This window comes from Lepisosteus oculatus, chromosome 12 (genome assembly GCF_040954835.1).
Source record: "Lepisosteus oculatus isolate fLepOcu1 chromosome 12, fLepOcu1.hap2, whole genome shotgun sequence".
In the NCBI taxonomy this organism is placed as follows: Eukaryota; Metazoa; Chordata; class Actinopteri; order Semionotiformes; family Lepisosteidae; genus Lepisosteus; species Lepisosteus oculatus.
Window position 1 is genome coordinate 12,350,558 of NC_090707.1, and position 24,894 is coordinate 12,375,451.

General features: G+C 36.7%; 1 protein-coding gene, 1 long non-coding RNA gene and 1 other non-coding gene across 4 annotated transcripts; all 3 read right to left on the reverse strand.

Annotated features, from left to right (window-relative positions):
* Positions 1 to 5,696: 5,696 nt before the first annotated feature.
* LOC102691033 (nuclear receptor subfamily 4 group A member 2) lies at positions 5,697 to 12,326 on the reverse strand. 2 transcript variants are annotated; one of them, XM_015358684.2, is made up of 8 exons: positions 12,158 to 12,326; positions 10,906 to 11,012; positions 9,566 to 10,256; positions 8,785 to 8,914; positions 8,385 to 8,548; positions 7,629 to 7,831; positions 7,304 to 7,482; positions 5,697 to 7,161 (listed from the first exon to the last, which is right to left on the reverse strand). In XM_015358684.2, the coding sequence occupies exons 3-8, from the start codon at positions 10,241 to 10,243 to the stop codon at positions 6,905 to 6,907; spliced, it is 1,611 nt and encodes a 536-aa protein (XP_015214170.1). In that variant the 5' UTR covers positions 10,244 to 10,256; positions 10,906 to 11,012; positions 12,158 to 12,326; the 3' UTR covers positions 5,697 to 6,904. The 2 variants fall into 2 exon arrangements, with proteins under 2 accessions (XP_015214170.1, XP_006636492.1); XM_006636429.3 differs by having other exon boundaries at positions 9,566 to 10,434.
* Positions 12,327 to 14,391: 2,065 nt separating this feature from the next.
* On the reverse strand, positions 14,392 to 23,352 carry LOC107078765 (uncharacterized). Its single transcript, XR_001479741.2, has 2 exons — positions 22,972 to 23,352; positions 14,392 to 14,753 (listed from the first exon to the last, which is right to left on the reverse strand). It is a non-coding gene; the product is annotated as an uncharacterized lncRNA (long non-coding RNA).
* Positions 23,353 to 23,946: 594 nt separating this feature from the next.
* On the reverse strand, positions 23,947 to 24,018 carry trnaa-cgc (transfer RNA alanine (anticodon CGC)). Its single transcript has one exon. It is a non-coding gene; the product is annotated as a tRNA-Ala (tRNA).
* Positions 24,019 to 24,894: the final 876 nt, after the last annotated feature.

A 24,894-nucleotide genomic window follows, 5' to 3' on the forward strand; every position in this document is an offset into this window, starting at 1 on the left:
AAAGTATTTTTTAGAATTATTTAAAATCAAATAGAAGGCCTTCTGGTATTAACTGCTGTTTATGAACATATTTCTAAATGGAACAATTCCATGTGACAACAGGCATTCATATAGCAATCCTCCTCATAGAAAACTGAATAGTCCATTACTTTTATTTTTAAGGTGTCCTTAGAGATACTCTCTGGGCTAATAACAGCTACAGCATATGTATACTGTATATATTTCACTACATATAAGAAATGCAAATTGTCATAAGGTTTCTGCATATAAAGTGTGTGTAATTTATATGTTTCTAAGACTAATTTCAGAGTTTTCATTTCAGTACAGTACTGCACTGTATATTTTGCTTATTTAATATGTAAGCAGCTTCTCATTACAAGGCACTGGCTAGAATCAGCATTTCAGACAGTTCCAGGTGGGGTTAAGTATTTGTAAATAAAAATGCACACAAACATTGTAACTAAATGATGTCTATGGCCGAAACATATTAAGAGCAAAGAATGGTCAACAATGATCATTTCATTTGTTGGTGGAGGCATGTTATTATATACATTTAATATGTTACATCTAAAGAATAACAAAGCATGAGCACTGAAAATGTGAGAAAATACACTTTCTAACACTAATTTCCAACAAATTCATGTTTCTAGTGTAAAAAACATTATTCCTGCACCACAGCCTACATCATTTAAAACCCCATATTTAGTAGGAGTAAATAACAGTATTGTCTTTTCAAAACACAAGAAGTTAACTACATCTCCACATACAGTAAGTGGAGAACTGAGGGAATGGATCCTGTCTTTGTCCATCACGTACAGTAAACTAGGAAGTGTACTGTTGACATAGATGTGCTTGACTGAGGCATAGCTCAAATAATACCTAAATCTCAGAGTATGAGATTCATAAGATATCAGGGATATCATAAGGTTTATTTTGGCAGTCAGTTATTAATTCATCTACTGTACACATGCATCGATAAGCATGCATATAGTATGTACATTTTTCTACAAAAAGAAAACTGTTCTTACCACAGATGCGTGCTTGAGAGGATACTTCACACATGTACAGTACAGTACTGTATTTACAGTATGTTATGTGTGAGAGACAGAAAGGTAAGCAAAACCGATGCATACAACTTCTCAATTCCCATTCAAAAATTAAACCAGTATTCTGATGGTTGAATTCATCTTTATAACAATTGCATTTATATTTAAGTGGATAATGTTTTGGAGTTTTATGTCCAATGTTTTCGTAGATTATCAATGCTTTACAAACCCTCATTACACAGGTACATTTTAGCTGTTTATATCAATCCTTAATATTCACATTTTTTGCATGATTAAATGTCTTATAAAGGCTATTTTTAGTCACACACACACATATATATGGTGTAGATATCTAAATGTTGTGGCTCTGGCATTCACATTTTTACATACTTGTACTTGCATTGCTATTTTTGTGGGGACTTCCAATTGAATATAAGTCTACTTTTATTTTTCTATACTCCATCGAAACATAATTCCACACTGATTGATTTAAAAGAATATGCCAATTGGTTTATTTACAAAATAATAATTTACACCACGGAGACGTCTACATACAGTATGTTCTGTTTGCCATGAGTTACTATCTTCGCAGTTTCTCACAATTCCCCCATATTGACAGTAGTATACACTTATCTTTTAATTTATTAATAAAACCAAGTCAATTTGTAATGTTCAGTAAATGGGAAACGTTATACTGTGGTTAACGTTAAAATCTAACCGGCTAGAGATTGGTGCTCATACATCTCGATGATACATTAGCAAAATTTAAAATCTTTGAAACTATCAGAAAAAGTCTTAGTTTGCTGAAATCAATGTTAATTAAGGGTTAAAACGTCCTTTAGATTCAAGGAAATCGCAACCATTTATATTATCCCTACCGTTAAATCGCTGAAAAATGAGCACCCCCACCATCATACATGGCGATGATACTGTAGGTATATGGAGTAAGGAAAACTCTTTGGTGTTGCCTGTAGTTAATATTGCATGGTCTATTATTGTATGTTAAATGATACAGGTGACTCTAAGTCTTGGGCTAAAACAGGATCGAAGATATTTCCATGTATTAATTTAACTGTCAAAACTCTACCGTCGATTAAATTGTTTTAATTGTCTTTGCAAAGAATGTCCTTAAATGTTCTCTTTAGAAAACGAAGTCTGTTCAAAGGCTTTCATAAACGTCTAAATTTAAAAATACAGTTAGTTGTTCAGTTTATGGATCTTGGAAATTGCCTATAAAGTCAATATATATTATGCATATAATGTACTGTAGTATTACACGAAAATAATACGGCTATAGGCGAAAACATTTAATAGCAAATGTTTGAAAATAAAAACGTTCAGTAACCTCACAAATAAAACAATCTAAAAAAACTTTTGGATATAAAAAAAGATTTCTATATTATGACAGCATTTTAACTGAAAATGATTAACAAAAAGTTAAGAAATGAACGAGTTTCTTGCAGCAGAAACAACATATGGTGAATTAACCTAGGTTTACTTTACTAATACATTATTCATAAACCACGAGGAAAATAAAAATGTCCAGATCTCTTTTAAATGTCTTTAATCAAATAATAATCAGGTATTTTAAAAAGGTGTTCGAAGCTCATATGTTGCATTTTATTGACAAATACATACCTACTCAACAAGAAGTGGATTAATACACAAGTTAAACAAATAAATATAGGCCTAGTTTTAAGCCCTTATTTGTATTTGTTAGCCGTTGAATGCTTGTATTAAACGAGGTATCTTTGTGAGAAATAGAATTTGTAACCATTCTTTAACAATGAATGAAGGTTTTCACCTTCTAGACTTTAAAACACACACAACATTCAAAAAGCAGGTAGATAAGTAAGTATAGTAAGATTACATTTTTTAGTTTTTATAACAAATTCCTGCCTTTAGCCCTCACAGCTACATTTCTCTGTTGATTAATTTTATCAATGACCTCTTGATACGCATCAACTCTCGCTCAATTACAAAACCTCCTTAACTTACATAGTAGTTTTAAATATGCCGGTATTTCGGTTTTCCAAATTTCATGTTGTCTTCCTGGAGAAGAGAGAAAAAAAGGACATGAAAACGTGAAAAAAGCAATACCTATAATTAAGCATGTATGAAAGATAACCCATGTAAGGTGTCCGAATATTGGAGTAATCAACCTGAAATTACTGGCCAAGCCCATCTTCTTTATCAGATGAGTCAAGAGACTTGTCCTGCGATAAGTTCGGCAGTGCGATACTATATAGTTCCAGCTAATCAGTTTTTTCGCAGGGGTTAAAAAGAAACATCAAGGGTTAACATTTCTTGGTCAGGTTCATAATGAGCTGGTAGCTGCTACGATCGGAACGAGAATTTCCTGATGTCCTATACTCGGGCCTTAATGCTTCCGGCATTATTCAATATTAGGTCTTGTGGAAAACACAAAAAATGTAAAAATAAAACAGGATGTCACCTAGATCCCTAGTAGCTTACTTTCTTTTCGTTATAAGCCCATAGATATGAACAGACCCAAATAAGAGGAGACAATCGGATCTTGTTCAACAGTCCTACAGGCTGATGCTTTCCGCCGAAGACACAAGCAGCATATTCGATTTTGACAGAGAAAAGTTTGTATTAGCACCATTTACATTTGGATTAATCTTTTGTTTTCTTGATAAAACAAGCATTAGTTTCTTTAGTGTGAAGTTTCACATTCCGTTGCAGTTGAGTGACATGTCATCATAAGACCCATCAACACTGTTAAATGCAAAATGAATGGCATCGAGGGGATAAACTGTAACTCTTTTAAGTAGGCTACATTCTGTCGCTCTGTTGATGCTTTTAATAGTCCCAGTGTTGTTAAACTGTAACTTTTGGATAGAATCTAAACAAAGAAAAGAAACATATATAGAACACTGGTATTAGTGGTTAGACGTATTCCGAAAATCAGACGTTTAATTGATGCATTAACTGCAGTGTCCGACTGGAACAAGTAAATCGCTCTCTTCATTTTACCGACCTGAATTAGGACGGTAAATCAGAACTGTTTCTCATTAAGGTGAGAACAAGAAATATACAGTTTCCTTTGTTTTTTACTGTATTCATTTTAGAAGTTAGATCCTGTGAATTTCTTTTTTATTATTATTTCTTCTCTTTACACCGCTGTAAAGGTGTATTACTAAATTACTAAATAAGTAACAGTGTTAGAAGCTGACAGGCTTTGTGTTATTTAGCCCAAGACAGCATTCAAGTCTAGCATTTATTATATCTGCCTTTTCGTTTTAAATAAATACAATTAAAATGTATTTTGTCTTTCGGCAAAACTCTGTGCTACTCAGCAGCGTCACCATCCGCCCATTCTTCCATCAGTCACTTTCTCAAAAGAAACTTTTTGCTTTCAAGTTTTTTTTCAGGGATTCACATTCTCATTTTTCTAAATCACTGCGTAAATTCGTTTGCTTATTGAAACATTAAAACCGGCTTTTACGTTCGTGTAATTTAACATATGGCCGAAAGAATGCGTTTGAGAAAAAAAAGGTTTGAGTATGTTGTACTTGTTTTTGTTTTTCTTAGGTTTTGTCAGGCATGTAGGATTAACTTTGTCCGTATACGCTTAAAAAAATCTAATTTATTCATATAACTTAGAAGTAGCCTAAAGATATTACATATCTCAATCGACCATTTATTAAACCTAAAAACCCAAAGTGAAAAATTGTTTCATGTTACTTGAAATAACTAATTATGTAAGGTAAAACAATACAGACCGAAGTCTAAACACTAGACTGTCGTGAACTCGTTACATATGCTGCTTTCTTTTCGGAGTTTTTTTTTTTGTGTTTTCTAATTTAGTATTTGAAGAAACATTCTTTATTTGCATCAGCGAATACAGTTGGGTTTTTAAAATTGCCTTCTGCGAATAGAGCTTCCGTGTTCTATCATAGTTGAAACTAAATTCTTCAATATAATTACGCTTAATTTTGTTAGTTTTGTATTGAGGAAGAATGTGGGCGTATATTTAAATGTAGGCAATTGACGTATACGTTGAATAAAGCAAAAATAAAAATAATAACCCACACTTCGGAAATTTCCGATGAACGACAGAGTATTGCGATTTAAATGTTACTTTAATTATGCTTAAAAGTTGTATTCTTTATATTTGACCGTTTTATTATAATCTGAACAGCTATGAATGGGTTTCTGAAAAAATGCAGGGCTAATAATTAACAGGTTGAAGATGCTAATAAACCTTGGAGCTTGTTTCACATTCCTACTGCGCAAAGATTATTACTTCTTTACAGGAATTGAACTGCTGCCTTATTTATTTTACTTAAACGGCATGCGTTCAAACAACATAGTAACAATAATATAACATGTACTTCCTTATAAATACAAATCGATATTTATGGAAATTATTTATTAGCATTACAGTGTAATAATGCAACTAAAATCCTTGTTTTTTAAAATAAAATACGTTCTATTCTTTGGCATAGTTTTTGTAATATTAAAATTGATCGATACAACATAATTGCTCATTTTACGCTGCCTAGGTTGTGTATCTCAATAAAATACGAAAATTAGGATAAACATTTTTTTATCATTAACGGAGCTAGAATTTGTACAGATGTCAGATAGTCGTTATCTGAAGAGAAAATAGCTAAACAAGCAAAATAATTTGACAGTTTTATTTGTAAACATTAAATATTTCCTTCTTAAAGAAAGATTTATCGGAAATGTACGGAATGCATTGTAATACTTAATTACACCATAGAAAAAGGCAGTGATTTGCGCAATGTACCGCACACATAAATATGAAATATACAAATTAAAGACCTTTATGTAAATATAAAAAAACTGTCACTCAGACATGAAATTATATATTAACTGTCCATTCTTCTTTTAGACATTAAAACAAAGACAGTGCTCAATCATTTTCAATGAACTGTGATACTCCGAAAAATGGTTAAAAGTTGCAGCATGCAAAATGTAGATCTTGACAACAAAATAATAAAGATAGAAACTTTTATATTTCACATCAACAGTACATACAACACATACAAACAAGGAATGTTGGACATATTTTACAAACACCATGAGTCCCTTTCAATAGCCTATACAGATGAGATATTTTGTTGTTCACATATTTGTTTTTTTATTTTTAAATAAAAGTTGTCCCATACTACCAATCTTTATAAAATCTATCAGACTACATAGTGTCCGGAATATAATTTATAATATAGACATCACCTTCATAGCAAGTGCCTATAGAATTCCTAAAACCTACAACATGCGTTCCCCTTTTGAAATACTTTCAGATTTTTCTCATCGTTCAGTAATCCTGACAGAAACACATAGGCACAAAATATAAAAGCAAAACTGAATCTTGTCATATACAAGCTCATGTACAAGCTTTATGCACCTTGTTATAAACTGACGCATTGGACGCATCACATTAATTTATTATATATAAATTGTATATATTACATTATAGCACGTGTTTCCCATACAGCAGATATTTTAATTAACAATAAGGAATGCCATTTCAGGAAAATGTGTAACTTTTGTCGACTGTTCCAGTAGCTGAGCGACACCTTGGCGGAACGTTTCACCCCGAAACGAGGTCGTTCGGTTTGTCAAAATAATTAAATGGTTAATGGAGAAGAGTACACATCACTCACTTCAGTTTGTTTTTTATACTTTTGTTTGCTTGCTGCGTTTATGGATCCTTAACCAGAACCTAAAGTGTCTGTCAGAAAGGGTCAGCGCTTGAAAATACATTTCGGAAAAGCGCCGGGGCTTTACCGTCCTGTTAAAGGCAGACTTGAGGAAAGTCTGTGGAAGTTCTTTGAGGTCACATCAAACGTCACTGTCAAGTATATTTAAAAAGGTAGTGTGTCTAGGAACAGCTTATCAATTATTGCTGGCGGAGGAACCAAGTCTTCAAGTTTTAAATAGAAGATACGCTGCAGACCTTGTGTACATAACGTGCGCAGTTCAGGAAGTTTCCCCAAAAGTTTCGACAAGTAGTTTGGACGATTCAAGCCACCGCTATTAAATGTCACGTGGTCTTTAAGACAATTTACAATCTTGTTTTGGAGTTCTTCTACCCTCTTGGGTTCCTTTAGCCCGTGTCTCTCTGCAGTGAAATAGATGAATAATTATTAGAATTCCTGTTTGTAATAATAATTATGAATTAATAGGTTATCGATGCTTAACTTGCAGGTTTACAGTTACACAATAAGATAAAGTAAACAAAAAGTTATTTCACGTTCACGGACCTGTTACCATGGCGAGCGCAGCTATGCAGGAAAAAGCTGATATGTCAATATTCATGCTCTGAAGGTTTGACGAAAATTCCACAATGGAGTCGATCCATTCTCCAAACCCACGGACGCACTGCAGCCGGTGCAAGACTACCCCGTTGCAAAAAATGAGCTTGCCTTCCACTGGGTTGGACCTGCAATTAATAACAACGAGCAATTAATTACTGAGAGAGTAATAAATGCGGATTTAAAAGGCGCCTAATTATAGGCGAGCTAATAAAATCCAAACCAACGGAGCTTGAAGGGGGTTGATCTTTTGTTATGGTTGATAATTAGGTACCTGTATGCCAGTCGCAGGACGAAAAGTTCCAGAAAGGCCGATTCAAAGAGAAGATCTTGATCCTGTTTTGGAAGATCAGCAAACCCCGGGATCTTTTCCGCCCAACCTCTGATTATCTCCATGGAGCCAGTCAGAAGATCGTAGAACTGCTGGATGTGCTGAGTGTCGTCTCCAGTCATTTGGTAGTCAGGGTTAGCTTGAAACTGGAATTTAATTTAAAAAGTGCTTAATGAGGTCCTCTAAAATATATAACCCGTGAAATTGCAAAGCCCATTTCTAGCAGGGGAGTCAGGTTTTTACAACAATTAAACCCCTCTCTTGCAATGATAGAGTTCTCCGTTTCAAAGCATTTCAGTCAAGTAAGGTATGTTAAAATAAATACACTAAGATGCCAACAGAACAAAGCAACCACAGACTGGCTGGGTCTTACGCTGGTCCACAAGCATACGCGCAATATTGATAACAGTAGAGAGAGCAAGCCTAATCGCTTACACAAACGCATTGTTTTTACATAGCATGTGTCAGTTTTTGCAAGATTGCCTGAGAACAAAAGTGTTTTGAAATAATCTAGCCACAAACGTTGTTGTTGTTGTTGGTGGTGGTGGTGTTGTTGTTGTTGGTGTTTTTTATGTCGCAGAGTATACCGACAGTTTAGTACAGTAGTTACTATCACAACGAAACAATTACTCCTTTAAAAAACGCTCAGGCCGCCGTGCTTCAACTCAGGAAATCACTAAACCCGCAGTGTCCACTTACTCTAGAGTAATCCAGCCCGGACATCGAAGGGTTGGAATCCACATGGGCCCTCACCAGGGCACTTATGAGACTGACTGGTGGCGAAGGCGGTGAAGGCTCTTGGGGGCTTTTGGGTTTGGAAGGTAACCGACCTCTCCGCCCCTTTAAACTGGCTGTACGAACGACTGAAACACGAAAAAAAAGCAAAATATATATGTATACAGTATATTCCGTCTCGCAACCTTTGTTGCTATTAGACAATTACCCTTTCATTACCTCTTTACTCTGTTATACCGCTCTAAAGTACTAAAATAAACCCGTTAAAATATTATTCCTCTGTATTTAGATATTTCCCATCCAGACGTAAATTTCTGAATAAAAACATGTAATTGCAGTGATAAGGCATACATTTACTACTCACCTTCTTTGACCATTCCGACCACAAGGCACTTTTGGAAACGGCAGTACTGACATCTGTTCCTACGGCGTTTATCCACTGGACAATTCTTATTTGCTAAACACACGTATTTAGCATTTTTCTGAACCGTGCGCTGTAAAAATCAGAAAGAAATAATATAAAAGATTGTTAGACGTGTGTATGGATTTCCTGGGAACAGCACCAAGACCCCCGAAAAGAATGGTCTCGCAGCTGGGATTTTTCAGGACATTAATAGAAGAAAATTGATAGTGTTAACACTACAGCTAACCCTCCAGTTTATAGCTGTATTTTATATGCAAGGAGCAGAAGGAGTAGACATTCAGTAAATACAAATCCGTGGGCATTCATATTTTTACATCCCTTCGAGACCCTCTCTATTTAAAGTGATAAGATTATTCAATCAGGATGGTGAAATAAAGAGACCACTTAATTTTACCACTGGGAATTCTGTTCCACTTGGTTAGCTTAGACACGGTTCTCTGTCCCAGCCAATTTAATTCTAAGGGAAAGGGCTGTGTCAAAAATGCACACAAGTGCCCACAATTAAATAGTAATTTTTAATGTACAAGATTTTCTGAACGCTGTCGCTGTGAGGGAAATGCCTCTTATTTTTCTTCTTTTTAAATGTTGTACCATCTGTGGTCGTCATGATAAAATTTTTCTTTAACATTAGCTAGTTAAAGGATTGTACAAATCCAGCTTCAGACAAAAGCTGCCGTTTCATATTGCTATGCTTGAGAAATGATACCGTAGTCCACCCTACCTTAAAGAAGCCTTTGCACCCTTCACAAGTACGCACTCCATAGTGCTGGCAAGCGGCGTTGTCCCCGCACACTGCACACAGACCCTCGTTGGAAGGCGATCCCCTTGACGGAGGCGACGGGACCTGGCTGTCCATCAGCTGGGGCCCATGTCCGAGCTGAAGAGAGTGTGGGAAGCCTATGTTTGCCTGCTTCCTAATAGCACTGGGGACGGCAAAGCTCTGGCTGTCTACCACATGATGGGCACCCGGTGTCTCCGGGTTCATAGGTACGTGAAGAGGACCGTCAAACCTCATCTGGCAGCTTGACACCGGGGTACCAGGAGGTGACTGCTTAAACGAGAACAAGGAAAGCCTTGACACGGGATTCTTGCGTTGATCTATCATATGAGTGGTGGCCACGTAGTTTTGATGGAAACTGTGGAGCGAACCAGGCTCATCCCACATAGGGCTGGGCTGAACCTGGAAGTTGGGGGTAGTGGGAGTAGGGGGCGAGGAGGGCTTGTAGTACATTGAGCCAGAATGGGGCATCATCTCTTCAGCCTGTGGTGGCAGGTGGCTCTGTTGATGGTAGCTGTGCATCTGAATGTCTTCCACCTTGATGGCGGACTGCTGTCCAGAAAGAGGCATTTGGTATAAGCAGGGAGGCTTTACGTCGTAACTGGTGTTGTAGTTGTCCATGAATGTGCTGAAACTGGGAAGAGAAGTGGTGGCTGTGATCTCAGTGTTGGTCAGGTCCATGCTAAACTTAACAAACTCAGGAGTTAGGAAATCGGAGCTGTATTCTCCAGTGGTGTGGTAGCTGTAGCTCTGCGAAGCTGGACTGGCTCCTTGAGGTGATGACCCATACTGAGCCTGAACACAGGGCATGGCTGTAAATGAAAGTTTCACAAATGCTCACACTGTCAAAGCGATCACCCTCCAAGCACAGGCTTGATTTACTCTTAAACATCCAAAAATGTAGCATGCCATTGTCTAGATAAAATATTTAACAAATCCAATGTCTTCACTTACATTTCATTAACAAAATAAAGCCATGCACACATCTTTAAATTATATTTTTGGATGCAGAAAAAAGAGCAACTAGCCAACAACATAGTATTTCATTTAAAAAAATATCATATGAAAAGGGTAGCATGTCTGTATTAATCTCTGAATATATACAGTAGATGTGCAGGAGAAATCCGTGATGATGTATTCTGAAACATGCTGCATTTTATTATCAATAAAAGACACTACAACATGACGCTTCCACTGTTATTAAAATGCATTGTACGTGTTGCTTTTGACTAGGTTAAACATTTATAGTTTTCATTTACAGAAACAATATTAATACTCCATACCTTCAGTCGACGGACTGTGTTTTCCGGAGGAACTTGAATTGGACAGTGTCGTTTAGTCTTGTTTGAAGTTCAGGTTTCGAGAAAGTAGCGCGCCTCGGGACTCTTCCCTGTAATACAGAAGAAATGTAGTTTATAACCCCTGTTCATTTTTCCGTTACAATGGACAGTGCACATATGTATGCAAGTGCTTATTTAAAAGAGTTTCTTTGTAAACAAAACATGTAAACAAAACAATGTATCCAATACAAAAAAAGCTACATATAATAAAAATCTGAATGGTTTCGCGTAATGTAACAATCTTCACGCTTATAAATGGAAATAATATTTCTTCATTTTATTTAGGTCATTTTTGTTTCCTTATTCCATGTCAGATATTTCATGAAGCACAATGTTATATTGTTATTTGAAAGAAGCATCATTAACAGGGATAAACAGAAAGCATGGTTATATATACGCGTGAGTTTCAACAGGAGTCACACTTTAAATATGAAGCATGTACATAAAGTTTTCTGAATATTTGTATTTTGCTGCTTTTACAATTATGTATTATTCTATTCTCTCTAAACTTATTTTTTGCTGTTATTAGCAGTAGAGGTAGTAGTGCATTTGTAGTTGAGAACTGTCAAAAATAATAACCGCAATTGCTATTAAGCAGCTAATTATACCGGCTTATACTGTCATTCACGTGTCTGAAAGCTGTGAAATCGCCAATCCAACTCAGTAGGCGAACAGAAGAACAAGGTGGAGTCAGCAGGTGAGTTAGAGAATAGTTTTAGCCACATCAGTCAAATGCAAAGGAAAAAGAGTTTTAACGGTTTCGCAGTAGTAAGAGAGACAGCGATTGTACACTACATGTGAAGTTGCTTTATCTTTTCAATAACATGGTCAACACATTATCGACATTTAAAATGACTTCCGTAACAAAGCAGGCGAACTAAAGAACATTTTAAAGTACCTGACAACCGATAAAAGTAACAGTAACACTTTCAATTAATGGTCGTTTTTATTGCCATCTATTCTCAACATTTTATCATTGCTATTAATGTACGTTACTGTCATTAGCCATATCTTCCTACGAGTATCAATTGTATACGTAAGTAATTCTTTCGCCCAACATATCACAATTATGAAAAAAAAATTGCATACACAATACAACACGCACAAATCATGTTGAATAGTTAGCGGCTGTAGATGATGCTGTGAAATAGCTTATTCAATCCAAGCCCATATAGCAAAATAGAATAAAATATACCTTTTTAACTGCAGCGTCCCGTGCTATCCATGCAGAAGATCTGCTAGTAGTGGTCTAACGTAGTTATAAAAAAAGAGCCCCAAACAATAAGCGACAGAACAGTTGTGAGAACAAACAGAATAGGATTAAGTGCGGCTATCGCACAGAACAGTACAAGACACAAGCCGAGACTGGTCCTTCCCTCCAATGTGCCTTTGTTTATGTGAGCTCTGAATACCACAAAAAAATTCTACGTCATCGGCATCGTCAATGACTTAGGCCAATCAGTGTCTCGAGGGGGGGTTAGACTTCTCCGTGCTGTTGGCCAATTCCTTGACGTATTAAGCTGAGCAGCGTTTTAAGGTAGTAGGGTACCACGGTTCGCTTCACCCGTTCCCAAATCAGAAAACCCAGAAACGTAATGTTTGTAAACAGGTGTAAAATGGTATACAAGTCTGATATTCCAGTAATGGATTTTAACAATTGCGTTTTTGCTTACCATGATGTGTCTCCCTTCTGGAAGTAAGCGGCGTTGTGTGTGGCCTTCGGAATACGCTGTCGCCTCAGAAGCAGATGTGAGACACGACATTAATGAAGTTGTCAAGAGAACTCTGGCAGATATTACAATCTGGTCAAATATAAACCCGTTTATTTTATGCATTTGATTTTTTTTTTTGGGGGGGGAGGGGGGGTAGAGGTTATTGGCATGTTGAAGCGTCTTCAGAAAAGTGAGGCGTCCCGTCAAGTGTGGAACTAGATGTAAGTTTGCTTTAGGGAGTAAACCCCTTGACAGTACAGTAACATTGCCTGCAATCACGTAAATATGCGGAAAAAAAACAACAACAATTTGAAATACACTCTGATGTCCTTCGGCATAATGAAACTGTATTATAGATTCGGTGATAATACTGTGTGAATGTTATCCTAATTTTTGTTTTCCGTGCCAAATGCTGGTCCTGCAGGTCTTTATAGCACGCGTTCACAATATTTTATACCGTGTAGTACTCAGTCGTTGCACATACGGAATACTTACATTTATAAAAGTCATTATAATAATGATTGAGGTCCAATTCAGATGAATTGAAACTCTAGAAACACATGATTACAGATGTTTATTTTTCCCTCGTAAACTACCACCCTCTGTCCAACATGAATCACTGCACCCTTCAACTCACGGTCTGTGGATACAAGAGGCAGTCAGAAAGTTGCCATTTCTTGTGAAGTACACAATCTGCCACATTTCAAATAATGTATCTAATTTGTATTATATATGGGATTGTTCTCAGCCCTCCTCTATCTTGCTACACATCTAACTGATTTACATGCGTTTCCAAATTTAGACCTCTAAAAAGAGTGGGTGTGTACCTCAGTACGTGACTACCTTAATTTTCCCAGCTGCTTGTGTTGTGAGAGCAGACAGAGGGAGCTCATTAACAGCGGAGCAGCGTCAGTTGTCGTGGGCGAACCAATTTAGTCGAACGAAAGGGAAAAAGTGATAGGGGGTGGCAGAATGGTGCATGACGCAGGGAACGCCGCCTTTGACGCAACCAACAGTCTCTGCCAAAAATAGCAGTCACAGCCTTTTCTTGTTTTTGGTGCTCTATTATTATTACAGTAGGACTCTATTATTGATCTTATAATGGGCCGTGCTTCCACCGACTATTTTAGCTGCGATCGGAAACTGGAGAATACATAATTAAAGAAAGAAGTGGTCTATTTTTATCCCAGAACAACACCACGTTGTTGTTTTTTCTAAATTGAAAGCACGGGTGAACTTTGGTGCTTAGCGCAGGAGCCATATTTCTGCATAAATCCCATGCAGCAACTTGTTGCGCTGTACTTGGGGAAATGAAGGGATTGCTTTTCAGTCATCAAGCTAGCTTTCGCCGTTTGTCTGTAAAACACGTGTCAACCTTAAAATGCTAGTCTTTTTCTCTAGATATCGACTGGGTTGTGTTTATAGAGCACAGTCTGGTGCGCACCGTTTCATAATTTGATAACATTAACTCGGAAAATGAAACTTTCTTGCGTGCTACGTCAGTGATTCAAAACCCATCCACTCACTTGCATCCGAGTTTAATACAATAAACGATCCTGCAGTCTAACCTTGCACTGTATTCACATTGAGGGAGCCACAGGGGGTGAAAAGCGCATTCAATCACATAATTCAAAGATTAACGTCGATTCGCTTTTGTCAGTGTTCAAGCTTTTCGTGCCAGCCTTTCGATTGTTAGAAAAAAAACGCAACATCCGTGTTCATTTCAAAGTTTCTTTATTGGAAATCCAGCAATAAAGAGCAGTATTTCTAATACTGGTATAAATCCTACGTTTTTTGAATTGCAATGATGTCCACAAGGTAGCATGCTACCAGCCCTCGTCAGTTCATGAACACATGAACTACTTACAGGAATATCACTAATGTGGTAACATGCCCGTTTCAGACAGCTGTGGGGTACTGATCAAAATAAATAAAATTCACTGCCCACAGTATTTGTGTCCATTACGGCGCATGAGACTAGGACTGTTCCTGGACGTTTGCTCTCTCCAGCAGAGGACGGTGTTCTTCATTGCCCATCAGCACGTTTACAAACATCACCACTTCACTGCCCAGGCGCCCCTGTATATGAGAGAAAGTAGATTAGCACAGTATACGGTATATAACATAATACAACACATTTTTAGTATAGTACATAGTACATAGACATGCTTTATTGCTAGTTTCACAAAATGTTTTTTAGTTACGAGACTAAGTGGCGGTTCTTCAAATATCACTTTAAGATAGGATCATTAGGAATCATTTAAAATGCTGCGTTTTTTCAGCACTTTCTCGTTTTAAAGATAAATGTGCTGCCATTATTCTTTAGCGATAAATGATTATTTGAACTTCACAGAGCGTGTGCATGGTAAGATCGGATACTGTACTATATTTACGGTACTGTAAGTGAATACTATAACACGTGCATCCTTATACAACTGTAGTATTACACCACTCTTTAGATTACATCTACACTGATTTTTTTAAATAAATGCATTTCTTTACGAAAGTTGAAAGATGATTTTTTTGCTAGCAAATTGTGATAACTAAATAGACATGTCTTACAACTATATTGTTTTTTTTCTAGCTAGGAAATCTAGAAAATGAATTCACATCAGGCTGTAAGAGGTGGAATCCACATTGAAACCTTCAGCCATTATAGGCAATGGTATTGGTTAATTGCTAAAATAATGTGGCACAAAATCAGCCATCAGTGATATTCTGTAGTTGTTAATGATACTAGTGTGAAATATATTATGATAGATGTTCATTGTTTTTCGATACACTATTTCTTTCACTTCTTTCTTTTTTCAAATGTTATTGGAGATGTTACAAATACAATCAAAACATAATCTATATAAATGATCAAAAATGGCAAATGAAGCAGTTACCAATTTAAAACATGTCACTGTTGGATGATGCCTGACTGAAATGGCAGCCCAGCATCTGAACTTCCACATGAAGGAGTAGCACAAGGCTCGTGCACAATACCTAGACCAGGCTTAACAAGAATCTAATGAGCAAACACTGCCAGCAGGACAGAGCTTAATCCTTTGGTTGATATCAACAGGCACCTACTGAATATTGGACAATTTAGGAATGGCACTGGGAATCGCCACTTGTCATTTTTTTCTCTACAAAGGCGATTTTTGTACTTTGCTTGGTTTGGCTGGAAAAGTGAAGCCTCACAAGCAAAATTCCAGATCTGTATTGTGCCCAAGTGCATCATTCAATATGACACTCTTGTAAACCTGGCAAACGGCTTTAATGAACTTTTAGTCCGCTATCACTTTTCACCCACAGAAATCCGCCACAACCAAGACTATAAGAAGTAATCTGGTGCTGCACAGCTCTGTTACATTTCCACGAGAAATAGCAGAATTCAGCTTTTCAGTTGTTACCATAGCATCAAAGAATTAAGGCACTGGTGCTGTCCCGAAACCAGGAAGCATGTTCTTATAATGAATTTTGATAATGGTCTGCTAGCACACTGAAGGTTAGTACTGAATGCAGGATAGGGCGGTTTAAAACAAGACTGGTGGGGAAATTTGGTTTATTTTGTGTCTGTCAATCCTAAAGAAACACAAAGTTCTGATTTCTTCACTTGGCTGATTTTCTTTTTTTTTTAGTGTCCATATGTTAAAAATCTAAGAATTGAACACTTTGCATTATTAATTAATTTTTAAATAGCGTGAGAGAGAAAAGGGAATGCTACAAGCTACAATACGAGCTGCTGAATTTCAATGATTATGGCATTTCTTGTTTTTCACTAGAGATGCTATAAACTTCACTGCAACCCTGTACTTGGTAAAGTAACTAACAAAAATGGACTGATGTTTTCTGGACCTTCCAAGATTATCGCACAAAAAATAGAACTGCCTACTTGTATGCAGTTAAGGTGCATAAATATACAACCTGAGTGATGCAAAAGAAATATGTGAAAAACAAATACAACTTCAAAAAGTGTCCAATTGTAAGGACAGAACTGAGGCAGAATGGAGGTAATCTTATTCCTTTCCCCTTGGTCACTTGCCTTGGTCAAGGAATGAATTTGTAAATTCTTCTTTAAACTGTGGCGGTGTGCTGCATTCAGTGAACAGGGAGCGAATACTGCCTTGACCTGCTGTCAACCTCAAACTTCAAAGGTTTCACTCTTTTTCAAGTTATTGTTTAACCCATTACATATTTTGAACAAGTTCCCAACAGCTTTATATTGTATTTACTCTGAAAACTAGGAACACACCGAGGTATTTGAGAACAAAAAAAAAACATCTGTTCAACTGTTTGGCCCAATGTTCTTGGTGGTTTAAGAATAGTTTATTGATTCACTTATTTTCAGTTAATATTTTCTTATTATTTCCACCACAACATTCTTGATCATCTGTGATAATCAAGGTGATAAACTAATATTCAAAATATTGTTAAAATGATAACAATCAGTGTTAATGTTTTTGTTGATGCAAACGCATGACATCCATAACACACACAGCATCTCTTCATCGCTCTTCCTGCTCTTAATGCCGAGTTGCGATTGTTCGGATGAGTTTCCTCTGGTGCATTTTTGTCTGTGAACTCTAGGGCAAAAGGTTTGAGACTAGCTAGACATCTGCTACAGTGTAATTTTTTCTTTACTCTTACAAAGCTAATTAATTTAGGGAACCCTTATATTTTAAAAGGCAGATTTTGCTGCGTGTTATGGAGTAATTATAATAAGTGTTGAATAGCAGCATCAGCCCTGTCCCGTCACTGGTACAATTTACCAGCAAATATGAGAAACTAGTAAAGGTGGTAGGCATTTGGAGTACACTTTGAGCTCTATAACCCAGACATCACTGATTCACATCCGGACTATGTCATTAGCCTAATGTCACCAGGATTCCCCAAACAGCAGCCCACACACATGGCTGAATGCTAGAGTTCAATGGGCTAGAGGTGACCAGGGTTTTTTCAGCTTGCCTTGCAGCAATGACTCCTGGGACCTGCAGGGTACGTAGAAGTTGTGTGGTGATGTCTGCACACAGATAATGAAAGGGTCTGACAGGGATTCATTTCAGAGGAGCGTGACTTCTCTCTTTCTCTGATATATGGGACATAGCATAAAGCAGTGTTCACAAACAATTTTAACTATTGTCGGCAGGAAACACAAAATAACTGTCCATTTAACACTCAGAGAAACAGAAAACAAATTGAGGAATAAATCTTTGTAAACTAAACAATAAAGTTCTCATTGGTAATGTGAAAGAACTCCAGCATTGTTTTGACACATTATGAGTATCTGAATTACTAGCTGAGTTAATTTGGATGAATCTGTATATTATGGTCCTTGTATCATTTTTTCTTGTTGCCAGCTGAAACTAATTTCTTCCAGCTGCTTGGCAAAATGATACAATTCACTGCAGGACCTGAAAAGACATTTGCTTAAGCATTTTTTTAATGGCCTGTGGTTTTCCCCTAAAAAACACTTAAAATATGCACATGGAATAGCTATAGAGCCACGTTACAGCCAAGTGCCCATGTAATAAATTAGTTTACTCTAAAGCATGACTTACAGGCAGCTAGAGAGGCAGACCCACAGAGTGGACACCTAGAGGTACCTGCATCTTAGCTTTTATTCACAAGGTGTTCTGAATATATTTCTCTCAGAATAAAATACAGTACTGGGCTGCAGGAGACAACTAAAACTCAGAGACACCTACAGATTGTTAAAATAATGTCATACTGACAGCACCTCAAGGCATTAGGTCTACTTAGTTCAATGAATCCAGATCACTGCTATACTCCTACTGTGCACTGTTGCAAGCAGTTCATTGGACCTTCCCAGTAAGCCCTTATATCTTTGCATTATGAGGTACACACCTTCTCAAGCACAAATAAGAAAAGCTACAGGAGGTTTGAATGTTGCATACTAATTTAAAGAATCACTTTCTGAGAAATACAAATGCATGTATGACCTTTCTTGGTCTATTACACAATCTAACAAGAGACCACAGCACATTTATTTTCATATACAGTACTGGGATCTGCAATTTAAACACTCATTTTCATTTTAAGCTTCTTTAAGACTAGATGCAATATACAATATACTGTAAGCTGTGAAGCTGTGAAAACACAGTTTACAGAGTTTTTTTTAGATGCTGAGTATCTGTTGCATTATCTGAAAAGTAATTTTTACTTTACAGATTGTATACAACAGCAGTTAGTCTAACGGGTACAACATTCACATAAGTGGGCACTTAGAAAACAAATGAAAGAGACAAAACATACATCTTAGCCAATGTGTTTTTGTTAGAAGCTGGTATCCAATTAAAGTCAATTTTTTCAATTTACACTTACAAGCCTGTATAACCCCTTCACCAGCACACAGAACTACTTTAGAAATGTGATAAAATGTTCTCTCCCTATTCTCAAGCCATACTAATTCATTAATGTGTTTTATTTAGTATTATAAGAATTTATGTTATACTTAAGAAAATACTAAAGCTGTCATCCTATTTTCAGGCAGAAGGGGTTATCTTGTTGTTACTGATGACAAACTCACTGCAGCCTACTATGCAGACCACACTGAGACCTGTTCTCTAGCCTCTATAGACGCATCAATGTCCAGCTTAATCTCTTAATCTTTCATCATGAAATACTCATCCACAAATGGTTAGGTTACTCAAGACGTCCTATATCAGTCTGGGATCAGCACTATGCACTTACCCCCTTTAGCACTACATGTAAACCCTAGTGAGAATGTTTCAGAAGAGATGGACAGACACTAATTTTAACATCAATCACCACTACATAATGTTGTAAATCAGGCAGCTGCTTTACAGATTGAATAGAAGAGCATTCCTGTGGTTTGTATACAGCATTTCTGCCATCTATGCCATGTCATTAGCTTATTTTCCAAGTAATTGTTATCACACCAGGTTTACATCAATTATGCAGGGGCTCCTGACTTGAACACACCATGTGACCAATATCACACGTGATCTTCTACCTTTCTTCTTAGAAACTAGTTTAGAAAATATTCAGTTATATCACAGCAACATCTTGTTGAACAAACCCATCTTGATCTTGTTTACTGTTTATGTGGGGTTGTGTTTTAAGGTGTTTCAAATGTTTTTGTTCACTCTTTCTTTGTAGAAGTTTAAGATGAATCATCAATACTTAAAGTGTTGTATTGTATTGACATCAATCCCTGGCACAAAATCTACATGAGGGATTCTCAAGAAAGAGGTGTACTGAGATGGTTTTATTCAGATTGGTCAAGGAAAGTGCACATGTGCTCTTACATACTGTATGTGCACTCTCAGTAGCTTCACTTCTAGTGACTGGTCAGGTCATACTGGAGCTGAGAAGCTTGGACACAATATCTCAGCGTGGCATATACAGAAGAAGTACTGTGACCTTTGAAACACAGTGTAAGACTTCTCTCTTGGGGAATGGTGATATATCAGGCAGCAGTTAGACTTCCATTACAGATGTCCAGCTGTGACCATCTTGCACCCCAAAATGCAATCCACATCTTAAGAGAGTCAGGCCTATCAGCTAGGGAACTAAATTCAAAACCTCATTTATGGATTACAAGGCAAGTAGTAGAAAGCAGCAGTGTAGAGTGAGCATGGAGTAGGAGTTAAAGATCCAGACTCTGGACCATAGGGTTGTAGACCCAAATCATGGGTTCTGCTGTTGTACACCAGAGAATGGTACTCCATCAAGTACACTCCATTTAAATTTGTTGTACAAATAGGCATTCTCTCCAGGTCATCACTGTAAATTGGCTCTCAGTTGGCTTGTTTGGTTAAAATAAAGGACCAAATAAATAGACAGTAGAAGGTCACAGATGAGAGGGTACCATTCAACCAGTTTTGCATGTTTGGTTCTATGTATCTATAGTCCTAAAGCCTATACAGGTTACATATTATAGTCACATCTTATATTTAGAAATAATCTTTTAGGGCTAAAGATTACTTGAAGCCCTTACTTGAAAAGGGCCGATTTGTATTAGCCAATGATTGCTATCCATCGTATCTTTGAAATGGACAAGATAATCAAAGCATCAGGCAAAACCCAAACGAGAACACGTGCAAAACTCAATACAGGCAGTTGCTTCAATTAGATTTGAACCCAAAATCGTTAGAAGGCAACATTGCTAACCACTTCACCACCCCAGAACAACATTTTTCCTATGGTAAAGTTTTTTGGGAGGTGAACAGTAATTACTTATGACAGCTATAAAATCCTAAAAAAGGCTTCTCAAAAGTTACAGTGCATAAAAAAAAACTTCTTCAGAAGTGAAAGATAATTTACAAAACAGAGAATTAATTATACGATTTATTGAAATGTGTCACTGCTTTTCTTTGTAATTCCCATGATTTCCAGATAACATTAAATATGTGAACCAACAGATAATTCAGCCAGTAGCTTTTTTTTAAAACTGGAATGCCTTGCACAGTTATCAGTAGAACAATTAATTAATTGACTGATTCATTTTGAATAAGGGATTTATTAAAGTATTTATATATAATATCCTAAATCTACTGTTATTCATTTGCCAATTACAATTAAGAGTTTAAAATATAATTAAGCAATTTAATTGCCCATTGAACAGTTGAATTACTAAGTACCTCATTTATATGCATATTTTAATTGCCAATCATTACAGGGGAGGGAGCTAATCAAGTGCAATCAAATCAGCAGTTATTTCTTAAGAATGAAATGGTGAACTATCAGAAGAAAAAAATATGTTCTTAGAAAAGGTCAGATTTGAAATCTGTAGTAAATAAACACCCTTTTCCATCTTTTCAGTGAAACGCTACCACTAAATTATATTTTAAAAAAGGGCTGACACAGCAGACTTAAAGACGTTTACTCCACTGAAAAAAGCAGCACCATTTCCCTAAGAGGAAAAGAAAAACAAATTAATAGAGTTTGACTGCATAATAATAAGTGGCTAAGTAGTAACTAATAGATTTTAATGTTTGTATCATATGTGGATACTGTCAACTTTCTAAAGAAAAAAATGAATTTACTAAGCAATATTGATCTAAGCAAATAAGACTTTTTTTAAATAACACATTACAAAAAGCATAAATACAAAACGTGTAGTAGCCAATAATTGATCCAAAGCTACATAAGTAAAGGACTTACAGTAAAGTAAAACAAAGTGATAACTTGAAATTATAATGCTATGTTTTCTTTAAATAAACTGCCCATACTGGGGTACTCTTTTGAAAACTATCTGATAACTTGGAGCATGTATAATTAGGTATAAATAACACTATTACAGTATAAATGAGCTCTAGGCTACAGTAACATTTCCATAGAGATGTAACAATGTAAAAGCAGGCCTTACTTAACAGACAGAAGCTTAAACATTTTTACACAACTATTTTAGAATGTTTAAAATGTATGGATTCTTATAGGTTAAGATTCTGTTGTGCACAGGAGTACAAACATATTTTATTCTAATTATTAAGAAACGTGACACATATTTACATCATACAAATTAACCTGCACAGACGCTTAAGCCAATGTATGAAGTGTAGCACTCACTGTACACGTAAAAAACAGCAACCTTTCTACTGTATGTCAATGCATTACTGCATACAGTATGGAAGCTTTGTCCAGCACGAAGGTAAATACTTCATTAACTGCAGTATGTACCTTTGGCCACGATCATGGCAATTTAAGGTATAGTATCACTTATCATTTTAATTTAATCTGGAGCTCTTTACCTCGCTCAAAGAAATTTATCATTGCCAGTGCAATGTCACGGTAATTTCATTCAGAATGTGTATGATTGATCTACTTCAAGGCAAAAGGCTAAATAAACCATATGGCGACATGTTGCTTCCCATATGTTATTCGCACATCAATGACCAAGCAACTATTATGGAACATCTGCAATGAGCACAAATCCAGCTGTTTCTATGGATGAAAAATGCCTTTATTAATCAAGCGATATAAACCAACAATACTGTATATAACAGACCTGAATTAAATTGAATACAAAGCAGGGAAGATCGGAAATGAGGAAATATTCTCCATGCTCGAAGTTATTATTCTTTGCCTTTCTAGTCCACTGTATTTTTGTTTTAATGGAATGGTCAGAGTTTTATTACGAATTACACAAGTATGATATCGGTAATATAATATTTAACCACAAACCACAGCAAACTGCATGAGAACTCTGCACAAAACTAAGGACTTCAAAAACCACATGCATTACTCTAGTGGCAGTAAGGATTTCCTTAACCCCACACAACCCCATAGTTTTCATTGTCATATTTCAGTTATAAGAAATACTTACGGTTTAGTTAAAACATGTCGCAGAAAAAACATGGCAAAATGAATACCATCCTCGGGTAAACGCGCCTTCTAAGCTCGCTAACCTGCCGTCTAAACACAAGTAGTCCTTTTCCCCGTATAACAGGACGTTGATGATAGCTGAATCCCGCAAAACATTATTCTAAGATTGAAATTAAGGATATGTTTCCCCCAGTGCAAACTCCCAAGATCAGACGTTTCGTCTCATAAAGACCTCCATTGTAGCAATGCAGCGCAGCGCGAGCCAGTCCTAGCACACTATTGTTCATCACAGCAGACAACTGCGTCAGTCAGAGCGTCACAAGCCTCCGTCTCCGTGACGACAGAGGCCGTGCGCGTTCAAGACTATCAATACATTAAGGAACCTCACGCACACAGCGGAACTCGCTGTTTCCATTGCAGTGGGATGTGCTACCTTTATAAACCCTCCCGCCCACAGAAAAACACGTGTAACGCTTCATATCGAAATACCCAGGAAGAAGGAAGAAATTATCTTCTTATGCTTAAAACACAGATTCAGATTTCCAAAAATAATTAGAGGTGATCTCACATATTTACCAATTCGTGTTGATTAATATAAAAGTAGTTTTTTTGTTAAACTTGTGACTTTTCATTTAGGCGGTGGGTGTTGTGTGAATTTTCTAACACAAGAGTTAGTAACTTCAACGGCAGGTCATGCCAGAGAAGTAAGAAGGAAATATCCCAGCCTATGTAGTTTTGGCGAAAAAAAGTCGGTGATGTTTTTATTTTTAGAACTAAACTTTAACACGAGAAGTACCCACATATTGCATACATGCAAGCAACATAAGTTCTTGTTTTCCAGATTTTAAAGATTTATCATCTGATTCTTTTTAATATGTCAAGATTAAATGCGCTCTTTTCGGTAAAAGTGCAAGCAATTTACCATGGGTACTCTGGACGAAGAGAAACGGTAACGAGCCTGTAGTAAAAAATACCATGGAGATGCCGGGGATTGAACCCGGGACCTCACACATGCGAAGCGTGCGCTCTACCACTGAGCTACATCCCCACGTCGGAAGTCGTTGATCCCTTTGATAGTTTAATAGAGTAAGATTTTTTTATTATACGTTTAATTGCTATAAATTACGTATTTTTCTAATAATTGATTAGCCGTCTACTCAAATATTAAATACTATATACCTGCTACTAATATCCTCTAACGAAATAATTTGATATCGACATTCGAGTAAAATACAAAAAAGCACTGCGTTAACTCGTGTTACACAAATACCTAACAGTATGTTTAAAGAAAAAAAAAAGACTGTTTTATTTTCTCCTGTTTGAAAATATTAGTTGCCAAACCGCTTAGAAGACCTGGACACAAGTTGCTTATTAGAAAATATGCATTTTTTACATTTCAAATTAACTGAAAGAAAACATTGCTTTCAATACGGTTATGTCTCTTTCATAGATTATTATTTGTTTCTATAATAATTTCCTTGCAAATGGGTACTTATTGGAGACTCTTAATATTAACCCCCCTGTGGCCACTTATTTAATTAGGCCACTTTCCATCTAGCATTGCTGCCTTGCAGAGCTCTGGTCCTGAGATAGGTCCTTGGGGTGCGATCTGTGTGGAGTTTGTATGTTCTCCCCGTGATCGAGTGGGTCTCCTCCCACAGTCCAAAGACATACTCTTTGATTTGGCTAGGTTAATTGGCTTCTGGGAAAATTGGCCCTATTGCTTGTGTGTGTGTGTCTGTGTCTGTGTGTGCCTTGCGATGGACTGGAGTCCCATCCACGGTGTATTCTGCCAAACACCCCCTAGATAGGTTTCATATCCCCCACATCCCTGTGTTGGATAAAGTAATTAAAACATGTATGGATGGACTGTCCATCTCCAATCTAAAGCGTGATCGGACAGGGAAATCACACTATACATTAC

Excerpts from the sequence above, each read along its gene's own strand:
- LOC102691033 (XM_006636429.3), bottom strand. The coding sequence starts at position 10,432 with ATGCCCTGTGTTCAGGCTCAGTATGGGTCATCACCTCAAGGAGCCAGT. Across the intron at positions 8,915-9,565 it reads GGTGCAAAGGCTTCTTTAAG|CGCACGGTTCAGAAAAATGC; the intron begins GTAGGGTGGACT and ends TGATTTTTACAG. Across the intron at positions 7,832-8,384 it reads CCGGGCTGGATTACTCTAGA|TTTCAAGCTAACCCTGACTA; the intron begins GTAAGTGGACAC and ends ATTAAATTCCAG.